The sequence below is a fragment of the Coregonus clupeaformis genome, unplaced genomic scaffold (assembly GCF_020615455.1).
Source record: "Coregonus clupeaformis isolate EN_2021a unplaced genomic scaffold, ASM2061545v1 scaf1293, whole genome shotgun sequence".
NCBI lineage: Eukaryota > Metazoa > Chordata > Actinopteri > Salmoniformes > Salmonidae > Coregonus > Coregonus clupeaformis.
The window spans coordinates 132,001-152,500 of NW_025534747.1; the positions used below are offsets into that span (position 1 = coordinate 132,001).

The 20,500-nt window shown below is 49.8% G+C and overlaps 1 protein-coding gene across 1 annotated transcript in view; it reads left to right on the forward strand.

Annotated features, from left to right (window-relative positions):
- LOC121578623 (exocyst complex component 6) overlaps positions 1-10,195 on the forward strand; it is a 110,329-nt gene extending 100,134 nt beyond the window's left edge. The window contains 2 exon segments of the mRNA XM_045217964.1: positions 9,640-9,710; positions 10,124-10,195. Coding sequence (XP_045073899.1) covers positions 9,640-9,710; positions 10,124-10,195 — 143 coding nt within the window.
- The last annotated feature ends 10,305 nt before the right edge of the window (positions 10,196-20,500 follow it).

The window sequence follows — 20,500 nt, forward strand, 5'->3', positions numbered from 1 at the left end:
ACTGGTGGCGGGCCTCCTGTCCCCCCATACCAGCAACACTGTGGTTACCTGGCTGGGAGCGGGAGGTAACTGGTGGCGGGCCTCCTGTCCCCCCATACCAGCAACACTGTGGTTACCTGGCTGGGAGCGGGAAGTAACTGGTGGCGGGCCTCCTGTCCCCCATACCAGCAACACTGTGGTTACCTGGCTGGGAGCGGGAGTAACTGGTGGCGGGCCTCCTGTCCCCCATACCAGCAACACTGTGGTTACCTGGCTGGGAGCGGGAGTAACTGGTGGCGGGCCTCCTGTCCCCCTACCACAACACTGTGGTTACCTGGCTGGGAACGGGAAGTAACTGGTGGCGGGCCTCCTGTCCCCCCATACCTGCAACACTGTGGTTACCTGGCTGGGAGCGGGAGTAACTGGTGGCGGGCCTCCTGTCCCCCCATACCAGCAACACTGTGGTTACCTGGCTGGGAGACGGGAAGTAACTGGTGGCGGGCCTCCTGTCCCCCCATACCAGCAACACTGTGGTTACCTGGCTGGGAGCGGGAAGTAACTGTGGCGGGCCTCGTCCCCCATACCAGCAACACTGTGGTTACCTGGCTGGGGCGGGAAGTAACTGGTGGCGGGCCTCCTGTCCCCCCATACCAGCAAACTGTGGTTACCTGGCTGGGAGCGGGAAGTAACTGGTGGCGGGCCTCCTGTCCCCCATACCAGCAACACTGTGGTTACCTGGCTGGGAGCGGAAGTAACTGGTGGCGGGCCTCCTGTCCCCCATACCAGCAACACTGTGGTTACCTGGCTGGGAGCGGGAGTAACTGGTGGCGGGCCTCCTGTCCCCCATACCAGCAGCACTGTGGTTACCTGGCTGGGAGCGGGAAGTAACTGGTGGCGGGCCTCCTGTCCCCCCAACCAGCAACACTGTGGTTACCTGGCTGGGAGCGGGGAAGTAGCTGGTGGCGGGCCTCCTGTCCCCCCCATACCAGCAACACTGTGGTTACCTGGCTGGGAGCGGGAAGTAACTGGTGGCGGAGCCTCCTGTCCCCCCATACCAACAACACTGTGGTTGCCTGGCTGGGAGCGGGAAGTAACTGGTGGCGGGCCTCCTGTCCCCCCATACCAGCAACACTGTGGTTACCTGGCTGGGGCGGGAGTAACTGGTGGCGGGCCTCCTGTCCCCCCATACCAGCAACACTGTGGTTACCTGGCTGGGAGCGGGAGGTAACTGGTGGCGGGCCTCCTGTCCCCCCATACCAGCAACACTGTGGTTACTGGCTGGGAGCGGGGAGTAACTGGTGGCGGGCCTCCTGTCCCATACCAGCAACACTGTGGTTACCTGGCTGGGGGGGAAGTAACTGGTGGCGGGTCCTGCCCATACCACAACACGTGGTTACCTGGCTGGGAGCGGGAAGTAGCTGGTGGCGGGCCTCCTGTCCCCCATACCAGCAACACTGTGGTTACCTGGCTGGGAGCGGGAAGTAACTGGTGGCGGGCCTCCCGTCCCCCATACCAGCAACACTGTGGTTACCTGGCTGGGAGCGGGAAGTAACTGGTGGCGGGCCTCCTGTCCCCCATACCAGCAACACTGTGGTTACCTGGCTGGGAGCGGAAGTAACTGGTGGCGGGCCTCCTGTCCCCCCATACCAGCAACACTGTGGTTACCTGGCTGGGAGCGGGAAGTAACTGGTGGCGGGCCTCCTGTCCCCCCCATACCAGCAACACTGTGGTTACCTGGCTGGGGCGGGAAGTAACTGGTGGCGGGCCTCCTGTCCCCCATACCAGCAACACTGTGGTTACCTGGCTGGGAGCGGGAAGTAGCTGGTGGCGGGCCTCCTGTCCCCCATACCAGCAACACTGTGGTTACCTGGCTGGGAGCGGGAAGTAACTGGTGGCGGGCCTCCTGTCCCCCATACCAGCAACACTGTGGTTACCTGGCTGGGAGCGGGAAGTAACTGGTGGCGGGCCTCCTGTCCCCCATACCAGCAACACTGTGGTTACCTGGCTGGGAGCGGGAGTAACTGGTGGCGGGCCTCCTGTCCCCCCATACCAGCAACACTGTGGTTACTGGCTGGGAGCGGGGAAGTAACTGGTGGCGGGCCTCCTGTCCCCCCTTACCAGCAACACTGTGGTTACCTGGCTGGGAACGGGAAGTAGCTGGTGGCGGGCCTCCTGTCCCCCCATACCAGCAACACTGTGGTTACCTGGCTGGGAGCGGGAAGTAACTGGTGGCGGGCCTCCTGTCCCCCATACCAGCAACACTGTGGTTACCTGGCTGGGAGCGGGAGTAGCTGGTGGCGGGCCTCCTGTCCCCCCATACCAGCAACACTGTGGTTACCTGGCTGGGAGCGGGAAGTAACTGGTGGCGGGCCTCCTGTCCCCCCATACCAGCAACACTGTGGTTACCTGGCTGGGAACGGGAGTAACTGGTGGCGGGCCTCCTGTCCCCCATACCAGCAACACTGTGGTTACCTGGCTGGGAGCGGGAAGTAGCTGGTGGCGGGCCTCCTGTCCCCCATACCAGCAACACTGTGGTTACCTGGCTGGGAGCGGGAAGTAACTGGTGGCGGGCCTCCTGTCCCCCCATACCAGCAACACTGTGGTTACCTGGCTGGGAGCGGGAAGTAACTGGTGGCGGGCCTCCTGTCCCCCCATACCAGCAACACTGTGGTTACCTGGCTGGGAGCGGGAAGTAACTGGTGGCGGGCCTCCTGTCCATACCAACACTGTTACCTGGCTGGGAACGGGAAGTAACTGGTGGCGGGCCTCCTGTCCCCCATACCAGCAACACTGTGGTTACCTGGCTGGGAGCGGAAGTAACTGGTGGCGGGCCTCCTGTCCCCCATGCCAGCAACACTGTGGTTACCTGGCTGGGAGGGGAAGTAGCTGGTGGCGGGCCTCCTGTCCCCCCATACCAACAACACTGTGGTTACCTGGCTGGGAGCGGGAAGTAACTGGTGGCGGGCCTCCTGTCCCATACCAGCAACACTGTGGTTACCTGGCTGGGAGCGGGAAGTAACTGGTGGCGGGCCTCCTGTCCCCCATACCACAACACTGTGGTTACCTGGCTGGGAACGGGAAGTAACTGGTGGCGGGCCTCCTGTCCCCCATACCAGCAACACTGTGGTTACCTGGCTGGGAGCGGGAAGTAACTGGTGGCGGGGCCTCCTGTCCCCCGCCAGCAACACTGTGGTTACCTGGCTGGGAGCGGGAGGCAACTGGTGGCGGGCCTCCTGTCCCCCCCATACCAGCAACACTGTGGTTACCTGGCTGGGAGCGGGAAGTAACTGGTGGCGGGCCTCCTGTCCCCCATACCACAACACTGTGGTTACCTGGCTGGGAGCGGGAAGTAACTGGTGGCGGGCCTCCTGTCCCCCATACCAGCAACACTGTGGTTACCTGGCTGGGAGCGGGAAGTAACTGGTGGCGGGCCTCCTGTCCCCCCATACCAGCAAACTGTGGTTACCTGGCTGGGAGCGGGAAGTAACTGGTGGCGGGGCCTCCTGTCCCCCCTACCACAACACTGTGGTTACCTGGCTGGGAGCGGGAAGTAACTGGTGGCGGGCCTCCTGTCCCCCCATACCAGCAACACTGTGGTTACCTGGCTGGGCGCGGGAAGTAACTGGTGGCGGGCCTCCTGTCCCCCATACCAGCAACACTGTGGTTACCTGGCTGGGAGCGGGAAGTAACTGGTGGCGGGCCTCCTGTCCCCCCATACCAGCAACACTGTGGTTACCTGGCTGGGAACGGGAAGTAACTGGTGGCGGGCCTCCTGTCCCCCATACCAGCAACACTGTGGTTACCTGGCTGGGAACGGGAAGTAACTGGTGGCGGGCCTCCTGTCCCCCATACCAGCAACACTGTGGTTACCTGGCTGGGAACGAGAAACAGCCCCCTCCCTCTCAGAGAACCTGCTCTTTTCATTGGCTCACTGCTTTCTGCTCTAACCTCCCCTGACCTCTAACACCTCAGCACTGTGTTGGTCCCAGTAGTCTGGCTCTGGGTGGTGTTGCTGTCTGTCTGTCTGGCTCTGGGTGGTGTTGCTGTCTGGCTCTGGGTGGTGTTGCTGTCTGTCTGGCTCTGGGTGGTGTTGCTGTCTGTCTGGCTGGCTCTGGGTGGTGTTGCTGTCTGTCTGGCTGGCTCTGGGTGGTGTTGCTGTCTGGCTCTGGGTGGTGTTGCTGTCTGTCTGTCTGTCTGGCTGGCTCTGGGTGGTGTTGCTGTCTGTCTGGCTGGCTCTGGGTGGGTGTTGCTGTCTGTCTGTCTGGCTCTGGGTGGTGTTGTCTGTCTGTCTGTCTGGCTCTGGGTGGTGTTGCTGTCTGTCTGTCTGGCTCTGGGTGGTGTTGCTGTCTGTCTGTCTGGCTCTGGGTAGTGTTGCTGTCTGGCTCTGGGTGGTGTTGCTGTCTGTCTGTCTGTCTGGCTGGCTCTGGGTGGTGTTGCTGTCTGTCTGGCTGGCTCTGGGTGGTGTTGCTGTCTGTCTGGCTGGCTCTGGGTGGTGTTGCTGTCTGGCTCTGGGTGGTGTTGCTGTTGTCTGGCTGTCTGGCTGGCTCTGGGTGGTGTTGCTGTCTGTCTGTCTGGCTCTGGGTGGTGTTGCTGTCTGTCTGTCTGGCTGGCTCTGGGTGGTGTTGCTGTCTGGTTCTGGGTGGTGTTGCTGTCTGTCTGGCTGGCTCTGGGTAGTGTTGCTGTCTGGCTCTGGGTGGTGTTGCTGTCTGTCTGTCTGTCTGGCTGGCTCTGGGTGGTGTTGCTGTCTGTCTGGCTGGCTCTGGGTGGTGTTGCTGTCTGTCTGGCTGGCTCTGGGTGGTGTTGTGTCTGTCTGTCTGGCTCTGGGTGGTGTTGCTGTCTGTCTGTCTGTCTGGCTCTGGGTGGTGTTGCTGTCTGTCTGTCTGGCTCTGGGTGGTGTTGCTGTCTGTCTGGCTGGCTCTGGGTGGTGTTGCTGTCTGTCTGGCTGCCTCTGGGTGGTGTTGCTGTCTGTCTGGCTGGCTCTGGGTGGTGTTGCTGTCTGTCTGGCTGGCTCTGGGTGGTGTTGCTGTCTGTCTGGCTGCCTCTGGGTGGTTTTGCTGTCTGGCTCTGGGTGGTGTTGCTGTCTGTCTGGCTGGCTCTGGGTGGTGTTGCTGTCTGTCTGGCTCTGGGTGGTGTTGCTGTCTGTCTGTCTGGCTCTGGGTGGTGTTGCTGTCTGTCTGTCTGTCTGGCTCTGGGTGGTGTTGCTGTTGGCTCTGGGTGGTGTTGCTGTCTGTCTGGCTGGCTCTGGGTGGTGTTGCTGTCTGTCTGTCTGGCTCTGGGTGGTGTTGCTGTCTGTCTGTCTGGCTCTGGGTGGTGTTGCTGTCTGTCTGTCTGGCTCTGGGTGGTGTTGCTGTCTGTCTGTCTGGCTCTGGGTGGTGTTGCTGTCTGTCTGTCTGGCTCTGGGTGGGTGTTGCTGTCTGTCTGTCTGGCTCTGGGTGGTGTTGCTGTCTGTCTGTCTGGCTCTGGGTGGTGTTGCTGTCTGTCTGTCTGGCTCTGGGTGGTGTTGCTGTCTGTCTGTCTGGCTCTGTAGGTCCTGTAGTGTCTCTTAGGCTTGGGCGGTATACCGTATATACCGTATAACCGGGTATTTGGAAAAAGCCACAGGATGGTTTTCAATATCGTTGAAACTATTTATTTGAAGTTTTTTTAATAAATTGTAATATTTGTAGCTTCATTAAGTAAATACCTGCAGTCAACTTGTGCAATACGTTAGGTGAAATTAAGAATGCATTGTTCTTTATCCCCAGTCACACTATTATGAAGTTTGCGGTAATCCCCCTGTCACAATATTATGAAGTTTACGGTAATCCCCAGTCACACTATTATGAAGTTTACGGTAATCCCCAGTCACATGGTGTTTGTTTACAAGCACCCAACGAGAAGATACCGGAGCCTTGGGAGTCACTCCCTGTTGTGCAGCATGGGCCAGGTGATCTAATCACAGGATGGAATTCACAACTAAATGTTTGCCAGCTAGATATCTTATAACTATACAGAAGAAAAAATATAACGCGCAACAATTTCAGCGATTTTACTGAGTAACAGTTCATATACAGTGGTGTGAAAAAGTGTTTGCCCCCTTCCTGATTTCTTATTTGTTTGCATGTTTGTCACACTTAAATGTTTCAGATCATCAAACAAATTTTAATATTAGTCAAAGATAACACAAGTAAACACAAAATGCAGTTTTGAAATGAAGGTTGTTATTATTAAGGGAAAACTAAATCCAAACCCACATGGCCCTGTGTGAAAAAGTGTTTGCCCCATACAACCTAATAACTGGTTGGGCCACCCTTAGCAGCAACAACTGCAATCAAGCGTTTGTGATATCTTGCAATGAGTCTTTTACAACGCTGTGGAGGAATTTTGGCCCACTCATCTTTGCAGAATTGTTGTAATTCAGCCACATTGGAGGGTTTTTTGAGCATGAACTGCCTTTTTAGGTCATGCCACAGCATCTCAATAGGATTCAGGTCAGGACTTTGGCTAGGCCACTCCAAAGTCTTCATTTTGTTTTTCTTCAGCCATTCAGAGGTGGACTTGCTGGTGTGTTTTGGATCATTGTCCTGCTGCAGAAGGCAAGTTACGCTTCAGCTTGAGGTCATGAACAGATGGCCGGACATTCTCCTTCAGGATTTTTTTTTGGTGGAACCATGAATTCTGCTGTCTATTTATCACAGCAAGTCTTCCAGGTCCTGAAGCAGCAAAACAGGCCCATATTTTACTGTTGGTATGATATTCTTTTTTCTGAAATGCGGTGTTACTTTTACGCCAGATGTAATGGGACACACACCTTCCAAAAAGTTCAACTTTGTCTCGTCAGTCCACAGAGTATTTTCCCAAAGGTCTTGGGGATCATCAAGATGTTTTTCTGGCAAAAATTAGGCAGAGCCTGATGTTATTTTTTGCTCAGCAGTGGTTTTCATCTTGGAACTCACTTGCCCACTCTCTTTCTTATGGTGGAGTCATGAACACTGACCTTAACTGAGGCAAGTGGGGCCTGCAGCTCTTTTGGATGTTGTTGTGGGTTCTTTTGTGACCTCTTGGATGAGTCGTGCTGCAATCTTGGGGGTAATTTTGGTCGGCCGGCCACTCCTGGGAAGGTTCACCACTGTTCCATGCTTTCGCCATTTGTGGATAATGGCTCTCACTGTGGTTCGCTGGAGTCCCAAAGCTTTGAAATGGCTTTATAACCTTTTCCAGACTGATGGATCTCAATTATTTTCTTTCTCATTTGTTCCTGAATTTCTTTGGATCTCAGCATGATGTCTGGCTTTTGAGGATCTTTTGGTCTACTTCACTTTGTCAGGAAGGTCCTAGTTAAGTGATTCCTTGATTGAGAACAGGTGAGGCAGTAATCAGGCCTGGGTGTGGCTAGAGAATTGAACTCAGGTGTGATAAACCACAGTTGAGTTCTGTTGTAGCGGGGGGCAAACCCTTTTTTCCCACAGGGCCATGTGGGTTTTGGATTTAGTTTTCCCTTAATAATAACAACCTTCATTTCAAAACTGCATTTTGTGTTTACTTGTGTTATCTTTGACTAATATAAAAATTGGTTTGATGATCTGAAACATTTAAGTGTGGCAAACAAATAACAAATCAGGAAGGGGGGCAAACACTTTTTCACACCACTGTAGGAAATCGGTCAGGTGAAATAAATTCATTAGGCCCTAATCTATGGTTTCACAGGACTGGGCAGGGGCCCACCCACTCGGAGCCAGGCCCAGCCAATCAGAATGAGTTTCTCTGCACAAAAGGGCTTTATTATAGACAGAAATACTCCTCAGTTTCATCAGCTGTCCGGGTGGCTGGCCTCAGGATTTCGTCACTGTATTTTTTGTTCATTCAAATTGCTGGCTAATATTCGTTTTGTATGTGTAGCAAACTGTGAGGAGCATTTTTTTGTTTGTTATTTGTATAGTTTAGGTCAGAAACAGCGCCCCGTGTTTTCATTGCCGGTATTGCCGAATATCCCAGTATAGCACAAGGTCGGTATGAAGGTATGACAATCTGATACTGCCCAAGCCTAGTCTCTCTGTAGGTCCAGTAGTCTCTCTGTAGGTCCAGTAGTCTCTCTGTGGGTCCAGTAGTCTCTCTGTGGTCTAGTAGTCTCTCTGCAGGTCCAGTAGTCTCTCTGCCGGTCCAGTAGTCTCTCTATAGGTCGTAGTTCTCTGCCGGTCCCGTAGTCTCTCTGTAGGCCCTGTAGTCTCTCTGCAGGTCCAGTAGTCTCTCTGTAGGCCCAGTAGTCTCTCTGCCGGTCCAGTAGTCTCTCTATAGGTCCAGTAGTCTCTCTGTGGGTCCAGTAGTCTCTCTGTAGGTCCGTAGTCTCTCTGCAGGTCCCGTGGTCTCTCTGTGGGTCCCGTGGTCTCTCTGCCGGTCCAGTGTCTCTCTGTAGGTCCTGTAGTCTCTCTGCAGGTCCAGTAGTCTCTCTGCAGGTCCAGTAGTCTCTCTGTAGGTCCAGTAGTCTCTCTGTAGGTCCAGTAGTCTCTCTGCCGGTCCAGTAGTCTCTCTGTCAGGCTCTGTGTGTAGAGAGGAGGAGTTGTGGGGTGACCCACTAAAGAGGTTCCCCTGGGACGGACGGACCCGACTGACCGACCGGAACAGGCTAGTATAATGGGCGAGCCCAGCCAAGCCTGGTTGAATGGTATTATGTGGGCCAGGGCTGTGACAGCTGAGCTCCTGTGTGTGCGTGTGTGAGGAGAGAGGTGTGTGTGTCTTGTACCTGGTGCTCCTCTGAGGCCCCTCAGGGCCCCTGATGTAGGGTGAACCAGAGTTCAGCTCCTGGGTTCAGCAGGCCAGTTCACATGTCTCTAGGGAATCTATTGACTTCTCAAATGTAGAGTTCTCCAAGAGGTTGTTTTAAGGTTTTTAGGTGATCATGCACGAGTGCCTTAATCTTGCGTGACACTGTTTTGATTTCATTTATTCCCACTGTAAAGTGTTTTGAATCTTGGGTTAATGCACTTTATATAAAGGTTGACTTGACATATCCCTGACAGAATACATATAGCTTCTGTGGGCTTATCAGTGTGATTGACTGTTACTGTCTTCTGTCCCTGCTCCAGTGTTTGCCAGCTCAGAGCCTGTTACTGTCTTCTGTCCCTGCTCCAGTGTTTGCCAGCTCAGAGCCTGTTACTGTCTTCTGTCCCTGCTCCAGTGTTTGCCAGCTCAGAGCCTGTTACTGTCTTCTGTCCCTGCTCCAGTGTTTGCCAGCTCAGAGCCTGTTACTGTCTTCTGTCCCTGCTCCAGTGTTTGCCAGCTCAGAGCCTGTTACTGTCTTCTGTCCCTGCTCCAGTGTTTGCCAGCTCAGAGCCTGTTACTGTCTTCTGTCCCTGCTCCAGTGTTTGCCAGCTCAGAGCCTGTTACTGTCTTCTGTCCCTGCTCCAGTGTTTGCCAGCTCAGAGCCTGTTACTGTCTTCTGTCCCTGCTCCAGTGTTTGCCAGCTCAGAGCCTGTTACTGTCTTCTGTCCCTGCTCCAGTGTTTGCCAGCTCAGGGCCTGTTGCTGTCTTCTGTCCCTGCTCCAGTGTTTGCCAGCTCAGAGCCTGTTACTGTCTTCTGTCCCTGCTCCAGTGTTTGCCAGCTCAGAGCCTGTTGCTGTCTTCTGTCCCTGCTCCAGTGTTTGCCAGCTCAGAGCCTGTTACTGTCTTCTGTCCCTGCTCCAGTGTTTGCCAGCTCAGAGCCTGTGCCAGGATTCCAGGGGACACTTTACACTGGCATTCATCGACTCCGACAGGTAAGCAGCACCACCACTCATCCTCGGCCACTTTCCCCTCTCCTCCGACAGTAAACAGCACCACCACTCATCCTGCGGCACTTTCCCCTCTCCTCTGGCTGACTCCTCACCTCTCTTACCCAGCCACACACCTCTCCTCTGACCCAGTAGCACACCTCTCCTCTGACCCAGTAACACACCTCTCCTCTGACCCAGCCACACACCTCTCCTCTGACCCATAGCACACCTCTCCTCTGGCTGACTCCTCACCTCTCCTCCTTAACCAGGCCAGCACACCTCTCCTCTGACCCAGTAGCACACCTCTCCTCTGACCCAGTAGCACACCTCTCCTCTGACCCAGTAGACACCTCTCCTCTGACCCAGGCCAGCACACCTCTCCTCTGACCCAGTAGCACACCTCTCCTCTGACCCAGGCCACACACCCTCCTCTGACCCAGGCCAGCACACCTCTGCCTCTGACCCAGGCCAGCACACCTCTCCTCTGACCCAGGCCAGCACACCTCTCCTCTGACCCAGGCCAGCACACCTCTCCTCTGACCCAGTAACTCACCTCTCCTCTGACCCAGGCCAGCACACCTCTCCTCTGACCCAGCAACACACCTCTCCTCTGACCCAGTAGCACACCTCTCCTCTGACCCAGTAACACACCTCTCCTCTGACCCAGTAACACACCTCTCCTCTGACCCAGCAGCACACTCTCCTCTGACCCAGTAAACACCTCTCCTCTGACCCAGTAGCACACCTCTCCTCTGACCCAGTAACACACCTCTCCTCTGACCCAGTAACACACCTCTCCTCTGACCCAGTAACACACCTCACCTCTGACCCAGTAACACACATCTCCTCTGACCCAGTAGCACACATCTCCTCTGACCCAGTAAACACCTCTCCTCTGACCCGTAACACACCTCTCCTCTGACCCAGTAACACACCTCACCTCTGACCCAGTAAACACATCTCCTCTGACCCAGTAAACACATCTCCTCTGACCCAGTAACACACCTCTCCTCTGACCCAGTAGCACACCTCTCCTCTGACCCAGTAGCACACCTCTCCTCTGACCCAGTAACACACCTCTCCTCTGACCCAGTGACACACCTCTCCTCTGACCCAGCAGCACACCTCTCCTCTGACCCAGTAACACACCTCTCCTCTGACCCAGTAACACACCTCTCCTCTGACCCAGTAACACACCTCTCCTCTGACCCAGTAACACAACTCTCCTCTGACCCAGTAACACACCTCTCCTCTGACCCAGTAGCACACCTCTCCTCTGACCCAGCAGCACACCTCTCCTCTGACCCAGTAACACACCTCTCCTCTGACCCAGTAGCACAACTCTCCTCTGACCCAGTAGCACACCTCTCCTCTGACCCAGTAACACACCTCTCCTCTGACCCAGTAGCACAACTCTCCTCTGACCCAGTAGCACACCTCTCCTCTGACCCAGTAACACACCTCTCCTCTGACCCAGTAGCACACCTCTCCTCTGACCCAGTGACACACTGTCCCTGTAGGTCAGGATTAGCCTACATTACCCTGGCTCCAAGTCAACTGTTGTGGATCCATTAAGCCATTACCAGCTCAGCTATCAGCTCTGTCTTACTCTCTTAGTGTTGATGTGACCTGGTTAATCTGGGCCTCAGGTCCAGTAGGGTCTGGTCTGGTCAGTAATGGGTCAGGTTAGGTACAGGTTAGATCTGGTCCAGTAATGGGTCAGGTTAGGTACAGGTCATTTCCACTTTGCTTCTTCATATAAATCCACCAGTGTTCTATGATTCCACTATTAGTTTGTGTGTCTTACTGTCTGCAAACAGCTACTTTGTCTTAGCAAGTTGTAGCTAAAATCAATTGTGTTAGCCGCTAATCGCTAGTTAGCTGGCTAAATGTACTAAGAGTCAGCATAAGCGTAGCTATCCTAATACAGCCGGATACTAGGCTGGTGTAGGCCTCGTTCAGCCATGTTGATTTAGCAACGATATCTTCCCGAATCAGAGTAGGCAAAGCATGAATATGTCAGCTAGCTACATGACGTCAAAGACTGGGGATGAGTTCATATCGTTCACTCAGGCCTTTTACCATTGAAGAAAAAAATTGTAATTTCAGTCTACTTAACTGGGTGTGTCTCCCATAGACACCAATGCAATAGCAGCTGGGACTGGTCTGCTTAGTTCATTGACTTTCATTGAACTAGAAAAAAAAAACTGAAAATACCAGCGAGTGGGGTGTCTGGTTTCCTCTTCTGTCTCTGATGAAGGAAGAGAAAACCTGTACAATCTAATAGAGTACCACAGTATGAGTCATAATATCATCAAACCTAGCGGTCAAACACGGAAATGGTTCTAATTGTTTTTCCACCATTGATGTATTTATTTTTTCCCACCATTTTCTATGGGGATTTTCTAAACCCTTTAAATAAGGGCTGTGTTTCGTGGAGGCTTACCCTGGCGTGGCATTTTGATAATCGTGTAAATCTCAATTGGACAAGGTGACTTTTATTAATATATTGGCCTGTATTGAAATACAAATGCCTGTCTCAAGCTTCACATCACCAGGTCCTCTGTAGCTCAGCTGGTAGAGCACGGCGCTTGTAACGCCAAGGTAGTGGGTTCGATCCCCGGGACCACCCATACACTAAAATGTATGCACGCATGACTGTAAGTCGCTTTGGATAAAAGCGTCTGCTAAATGGCATATTTTATTTTTATTATTTTTTTATGATCTGGACTAGACTGCCAAAACCAGGCAAAGGTAAGATGTTAGCTACATTTTGTAATGATTAAATGAGCTACATTTGTTTAAATTGACAGTTCTGTGAACTTTCTAGGGTAAGTTTTACATTTACACAATACCCGTTATCTAGATAGTTAGCTCATGGTTAGCTGGTTAGCAACATTAGCCTGGCTACATGGCTACTTTACACAATACCCGTTATCTAGATAGTTAGCTCATGGTTAGCTGGTTAGCAACATTAGCCTGGCTACATGGCTACATTACACAATACCCGTTATCTAGATAGTTAGCTCATGGTTGGCTGGTTAGCAACATTAGCCTGGCTACATGGCTACTTTACACAATACCGTTATCTAGATAGTTAGCTCATGGTTAGCTGGTTAGCAACATTAGCCTGGCTACATGGCTACATTACACAATACCCGTTATCTAGATAGTTAGCTCATGGTTAGCTGGTTAGCAACATTAGCCTGGCTACATGGCTACTTTACACAATACCTGTTATCTAGATAGTTAGCTCATGGTTAGCTGGTTAGCAACATTAGCCTGGCTACATGGCTACATTACACACTACCCGTTATCTAGATAGTTAGCTCATGGTTAGCTGGTTAGCAACATTAGCCTGGCTACATGGCTACATTAGCCATCTATTTGTCTAGCCATTAAAATGCATTGGGAATTCATAAAGACTAGTTTAGCTTTCTCTAGCTTGCTAGTTAACTTGCTAGCTAACTTAGATGGTGAAGCTAGACGTTCTTGATAGTGTATGTTTGTGTCTGTGGGTGAAGGGTGGGTGTTCTAATTTCAGTAATACTTGAAGCTAGCTACCCCAGCTAGCTATATTATTTAGTCTGGCTTTTTGAGAGGTTTCAGAGATGGACTGATTTTAGCGTCTCTCGAGTCAACAGTGTGCTTACTGTACTGGGGAAGACATTGATCTGTTTGCTGTTACCCTCTGGACAGCCAATCATTTTAGTTCTACCTGCTATGGTGGCTTATAGTAGACAAGGTTATGTGACCTTATTTAGTCCTACCTGCTATGGTGGCTTTTAAATGAATTGGGATTCACACATTTGTTTTTTTAGGTAGAATTACTGTCATGGTATTGATGCCATATTGTAAACCTTGTTAGCACCTTCTCTATTCCAGAACCAATGGGCGTGCCTGAGTCTCATCACCTCTCCACTAGGTCAGCTGTTTCAACCTGGAACACTATTCTCCTGCTTTGGTCTGTTTCAGTCATTGCAGGAAGTCCTCTAAAGAGCAGGAGTGTGTGCAGGGTTTTTGTCCCAGCCCAGCTGTAACACCTGACTTAAATAATCAACATAACGAATCACGGCGATAGGCTATGATTTATAATCAGATATGAGCTGGGCTGGAACAAAAGCTTATACACACTCCTGCCAATCAGATCTGGATTCATTTAGATGGTATTGATATATAAATCATGCGCCACTCTCTAGTCTCCAATGGTCCCATTACTGGTTGATTATCAGGCATCCCTAGTCTCCAATGGCCCCAGTACTGGTTGATTATCAGGCATCCCTAGTCTCCAATGGTCCCAGTACTGGTTGATTCTCAGGCATCCCTAGTATCCAATGGTCCCAGTACCGGTTGATTATCAGGCATCCCTAGTATCCAATGGTCCCAGTACCGGTTGATTCTCAGGCATCTCTAGTCTCCAATGGTCCCAGTACTGGTTGATTCTCAGGCATCCCTAGTATCCAATGGTCCCAGTACCGGTTGATTATCAGGCATCCCTAGTCTCCAATGGTCCCAGTACTGGTTGATTCTCAGGCATCCCTAGTCTCCAATGGTCCCAGTACTGGTTGATTCTCAGGCATCCCTAGTCTCCAATGGTCCCAGTACTGGTTGATTCTCAGGCATCTCTAGTCTCCAATGGTCCCAGTACTGGTTGATTATCAGGCATCCCTAGTCTCCAATGGTCCCAGTACTGGTTGATTATCAGGCATCCCTAGTCTCCAATGGTCCCAGTACCGGTTGATTATCAGGCATCCCTAGTCTCCAATGGTCCCAGTACCGGTTGATTATCAGGCATCCCTAGTCTCCAATGGTCCCAGTACCGGTTGATTCTCAGGCATCCCTAGTCTCCAATGGTCCCAGTACTGGTTGATTCTCAGGCATCCCTAGTCTCCAATGGTCCCAGTACCGGTTGATTCTCAGGCATCCCTAGTCTCCAATGGTCCCAGTACTGGTTGATTCTCAGGCATCCCTAGTATCCAATGGTCCCAGTACCGGTTGATTATCAGGCATCCCTAGTCTCCAATGGTCCCAGTACTGGTTGATTCTCAGGCATCTCTAGTCTCCAATGGCCCCAGTACTGGTTGATTATCAGGCATCCCTAGTCTCCAATGGTCCCAGTACTGGTTGATGTGCAGGCATCCCTAATCTCCAATGGTCCCAGTACTGGTTGATATTCAGGCATTCCTATGGACAGATACTCCAATCTTCTCTGTGGAGCTTTGCAGCTCATTCATGGTTATCTTTGGTCTCTTTGTTGCCTCTCTGATTAATGCCCTACTTGCCTGGTCCTGAGTTTTGGTGGGTGACCCTCTCTTGGCAGGTTTGTTGTGGTGCCATATTCTTTCCATCTTTTAATAATGGATGTAATGGTGCTCCGTGGGATGTTCAAAGTTTCTGATATTTTTTTATAACCCAACCCTGATCTGTACTTCTCCACAACTTTGTCCCTGACCTGTTTGGAGAGCTCCTTGGTCTTCATGGTGCCGCTTGCTTGGTGGTGCCCCTTGCTTAGTGGTGTTGCAGACTCTGGAGCCTTTCAGAACAGGTGTATATATACACTGAGATCATGTGACAGATCATGTGATACTTAGATTGCACACAGGTGGACTTTATTTAACTAATTATGTGACTTCTGAAGGTAATTGGTTGCACCAGATCTTATTTAGGGGCTTCATAGCAAAGGGGGTGAATACATATGCACGCACCACTTTTCCGTTATTTATTTTTTGAGAATGTTTTGAAACAAGTTATTTTTTTCATTTCACTTCACCAATTTTGACTATTTTGTGTATATCCATTACATGATATCCAAATAAAAATCCATTTAAATTACCAGTGGTAATGCTACAAAATAGGAGAAACGCCAAGGGGGATGAATACTTTTGCAAGGCACTTTAGAGATGAATATATTGAGTGTGTACACTACCGGTCAAAAGTTTTAGAACACCTACTCATTCAAGGGTTTTTCCTTAATTTTTGCTATTTTCTACATTGTAGAATAATAGTGAAGACATCAAAACTATGAAATAACACATATGGAATCATGTAGTAACCAAAAAAGTGTTAAACAAATCAAAATATATTTCATATTCAAAATAGCCACCCTTTGCCTTGATGACAGCTTTGCACACTCTTGGCATTCTCTCAACCAGCTTCATAAGGTAGTCACCTGGAATGCATTTCAATTAACAGGTGTTCCTTCTTAAAAGTTAATTTGTGGAATTTCTTAACTTCTTAATGCGTTTGAGCCAATCACTTGTTGTGACAAGGTAGGGGGGTATACAGAAGATAGCCCTATTTGGTAAAAGACCAAGTCCATATTATAGCAAAAACAGCTCAAATAAGCTAAGAGAAATGACAGTCCATTATTACTTTAAGACATGGTCAGTCAATACAGAAAATATCAAGAACTTTGAACGTTTTTTCAAGTGCAGTCGCAAAAAACATCAAGCGCTATGATGAAACTGGCTCTCATGAGGACCGCCACAGGAAAGGAAGACCCAGAGTTACCTCTGCTGCAGAGGATAAGTTCATTAGAGTTACCAGCCTCAGAAATTGCAGCCCAAATAAATGCTTCACAGAGTTCAAGTAACAGATACATCTCAACATCAACTGTTCAGAGGGGACCGTGTGAATCAGGCCTTCATGGTCAAATTGCTGCAAAGAAACCATTACTAAAGGACATCAATAAGAAGAAGAGACCTGCTTGGGCCAAGAAACACGAGCAATAGACCGGTGGAAATTTGTCCTTTGGTCTGGAGTCCAAATTGGAGATTTTTGGTTCCAACCGCTGTGTCTTTGTGAGACGCGGTGTGGGTGAACGGATGATCTCCGCATGTGTATTTCCCACCGTAAAGCATGAAGGAGGAGGTGTTATGTTGTGTGGGTGCTTTGCTGGTGACACTGTCAGTGATTTATTTAGAATTCAAGGCACACTTAACCAGCATGGCTACCACAGCATTCTGCAGTGATACGCCATCCCGTCTGGTTTGGGCTTAGTGGAACTATCATTTGTTTTTCAACAGGACAATGACCCAACACACCTCCAGGCTGTGTAAGGGCTATTTGACCAAGAAGTAGAGTGATGGAGTGCTGCATCAGATGACCTGGCCTCCACAATCCCCCGACCTTAACCAAATTGAGATGGTTTGGGATGAGTCGGACCGCAGAGTGAAGGAAAAGCAGCCAACAAGTGCTCAGCATATGTGGGAACTCCTTCAAGACTGTTGGAAAAGCATTCCAGGTGAAGCTGGTTGAGAGAATGCCAAGCATGTGCAAAGCTGTCATCAAGGCAAAGGGTGTCTATTTGAAGAATCTCAAATATAAAATATATTTTGATTTGTTTAACACTTTTTTGGTTACTACATGATTCCATATGTGTTATTTCATAGTTTTGATGTCTTCACTATTATTCTACAACGTGGAAAATAGTAAAAATGAAGAAAGACTTTTGACCGGTAGTGTAGGGGTGTGTGTTATCATGTGTATGTGTGTCTGTACCTGTGTGTGTGTCTCTTCATAGTCCCCGCTGTTCAATAAGGTGTATTTTTATCTGTTTTTTAAAATTGTGGAATAGAGTTCCATGTAGTCATATCTCTATGTACAGTGGGGGAAAAAAGTATTTAGTCAGCCACCAATTGTGCAAGTTCTCCCACTTAAAAAGATGAGAGAGGCCTGTAATTTTCATCATAGGTACACGTCAACTATGACAGACAAATGAGGAAAAAATCCAGAAAATCACATTGTAGGATTTTTTTATGAATTTATTGGCATATGATGGTGGAAAATAAGTATTTGGTCAATAACAAAAGTTTCTCAATACTTTGTTATATACCCTTTGTTGGCAATGACACAGGTCAAAGCGTTTTCTGTAAGTCTTCTCAAGGTTTTCACACACTGTTGCTGGTATTTTGGCCCATTCCTCCATGCATATCTCCTCTAGAGCAGTGATGTTTTGGGGCTGTCGCCTGGGCAACACAGACTTTCAACTCCCTCCAAAGATTTTCTATGGGGTTGAGATCTGGAGACTGGCTAGGCCACTCCAGGACCTTGAAATGCTTCTTACGAAGCCACTCCTTCGTTGCCCGGGCGGTGTGTTTGGGATCATTGTCATGCTGAAAGACCCAGCCACGTTTCATCTTCAATGCCCTTGCTGATGGAAGGAGGGTTTCACCTCAAAATCTCACGATACATGGCCCCATTCATTCTTTCCTTTACACGGATCAGTCGTCCTGGTCCCTTTGCAGAAAAAACAGCCCCAAAGCATGATGTTTCCAACCCCATGCTTCACAGTAGGTATGGTGTTCTTTGGATGCAACTCAGCATTCTTTGTCCTCCAAACATGACGAGTTGAGTTTTTTACCAAAAAGTTATATTTTGGTTTCATCTGACCGTATGACATTCTCCCAATTTTTTTCTGGATCATTCAAATGCACCTTCAGACGGGGCCTGGACATGTACTGGCTTAAGCAGGGGGACACGTCTCGCACTGCAGGATTTGAGTCCCTGGCGGCGTAGTGTGTTACTGATGGTAGGCTTTGTTACTTTGGTCCCAGCTCTCTGCAGGTCATTCACTAGGTCCCCCGTGTGGTTCTGGGATTTTTGCTCACCGTTCTTGTGATCATTTTGACACAGGGGTGAGATGTTGCGTGAGCCCCAGATCGAGGGAGATTATCAGTGGTCTTGTATGTCTTCCATTTCCTAATAATTGCTCCCACAGTTGATTTCTTCAAACCAAGCTGCTTACCTATTGCAGATTCAGTCTTCCCAGCCTGGTGCAGGTCTACAATTTTGTTTTTGGTGTCCTTTGACAGCTCTTTGGTCTTGGCCATTGTGGAGTTTGGAGTGTGACTGTTTGAGGTTGTGGACCGGTGTCTTTTATACTGATAACAAGTTCAAACAGGTGCCATTAATACAGGTAACGAGTGGAGGACAGAGGAGCCTCTTAAAGAAGAAGTTACAGGTCTGTGAGAGCCAGAAATCTTGCTTGTTTGTAGGTGACCAAATACTTATTTTCCACCATAATTTGCAAATAAATTCATAAAAAATCCTACAATGTGATTTTCTGGATTTTTTTTTCTCAATTTGTCTGTCATAGTTGACGTGTACCTATGATGAAAATTACAGGCCTCTCTCATCTTTTTAAGTGGGAGAACTTGCACAATTGGTGGCTGACTAAATACTTTTTTTCCCCACTGTATTACTGTGCGCCTCCCATAGTCTGTTCTGGACGTTGGGACTGTGAAGAGACCTCTGGTGGCATGTCTTGTGGGGTATGCATGGGTGTCCGAGCTGTGTGATAGTAGTTTAAACAGACAGCTCGGTGCATTCAGCATGTCAATACTTCTTACAAAAACAAGTAGTGATGAAGTCAATTTCTCTCTACTTTGAGCAATTAGAGATTGACATGCATATTATTCATGTTAGGTCTCTGTGTACATTTAAGGGCCAGCCGTGCTGCCCTATTCTCAGCCAAATGTAATTTTGCTAAGTCCCTCTTTGTGGCACCTGATCACACGAGTTAAAACTAGGACCTGCCTTATTGATATTGTTGTTAAGAAGGCAGAGCAGCGCTTTATTATGGACAGACTTCTCCCCATCTTAGCTACTGTTGTATCAACATGTTTTGACCATGACAGTTTACAATCCAGGGTTACTGCAAGCAGTTTAGTCACCTCAACATGCTCAATTAACACATTATTAATTACAAGATTTAGTTGAGATTTAGGGTTTAGTGAATGATTTGTGGTCCTCTGTAGCTCAGCTGGTAGAGCACGGCACTTGTAACGCCGAAGGTAGTGGGTTCGATCCCGGGACCACCCATACACAAAAAAAAAATGTATGCACGCATGACTGTAAGTCGCTTTGGATAAAAGCGTCTGCTAAATGGCATATTATTATTATTTATTATTATATTTGTCCCAAATACAATGCTTTTTTGTTTTTGAAATATTTAGGACTAATTTATTTCTTGCCACCCATTCTAAAACTGACTGCAGCTCTTTGTGTTGCAGGGATTTCACTTGCTGTGGTAGCTGACGTGTATAGTGTTGAGTCATCCGTATACATAGACACACTGGCTTTACTTAAAGTTACCAGTCATTCATTCATTCATCAGGCAGGCATCAGGCAGGCATCAGGCAGGCATCAGTCCACTGGAGAAGATCCTTAGACACAGTGTGAAGATTAAACCCTACAATCAGAACATTTGTCTCCGGTGTTTCTCAATATGCATACTACCTTGCTACACACCCTCATGCTCCGAGTGCGTTCTCAGACTACGTTCTCTTGAGTACGTTCTTGAAAGGTCGCTGGTTCTAATCCCCGAGCCAACTAGGTGAAAAATCTGTCGATGTGCCCTTGAGCAAGGCACTTAACCCTAATTGCTCCTGTAAGTCGCTCTGGATAAGAGTGTCTGCTAAATGACTAAAATGTAAATGTAAAATGTGAGTACGAGAGTGTGGAGAATGCATAAAACATTACTCTTGAGAAGCACTCCCCCTACTGTGTTACCTCAGGCTGCTCCTCCCCGTTCACTGACCCCTCCCCCTACTGTATTACCTCAGGCTGCTCCTCCCCCTTCACTGACCCCTCCCCCTACTGTGTTATCTCAGGCTGCTCCTCCCCCTTCACTGACCCCTCCCCTACTGTATTACCTCAGGCTGCTCCTCCCCGTTCACTGACCCCTCCCCTACTGTATTACCTCAGGCTGCTCCTCCCCGTTCACTGACCCCTCCCCTACTGTATTACCTCAGGCTGCTCCTCCCGTTCACTGACCCCTCCCCTACTGTATT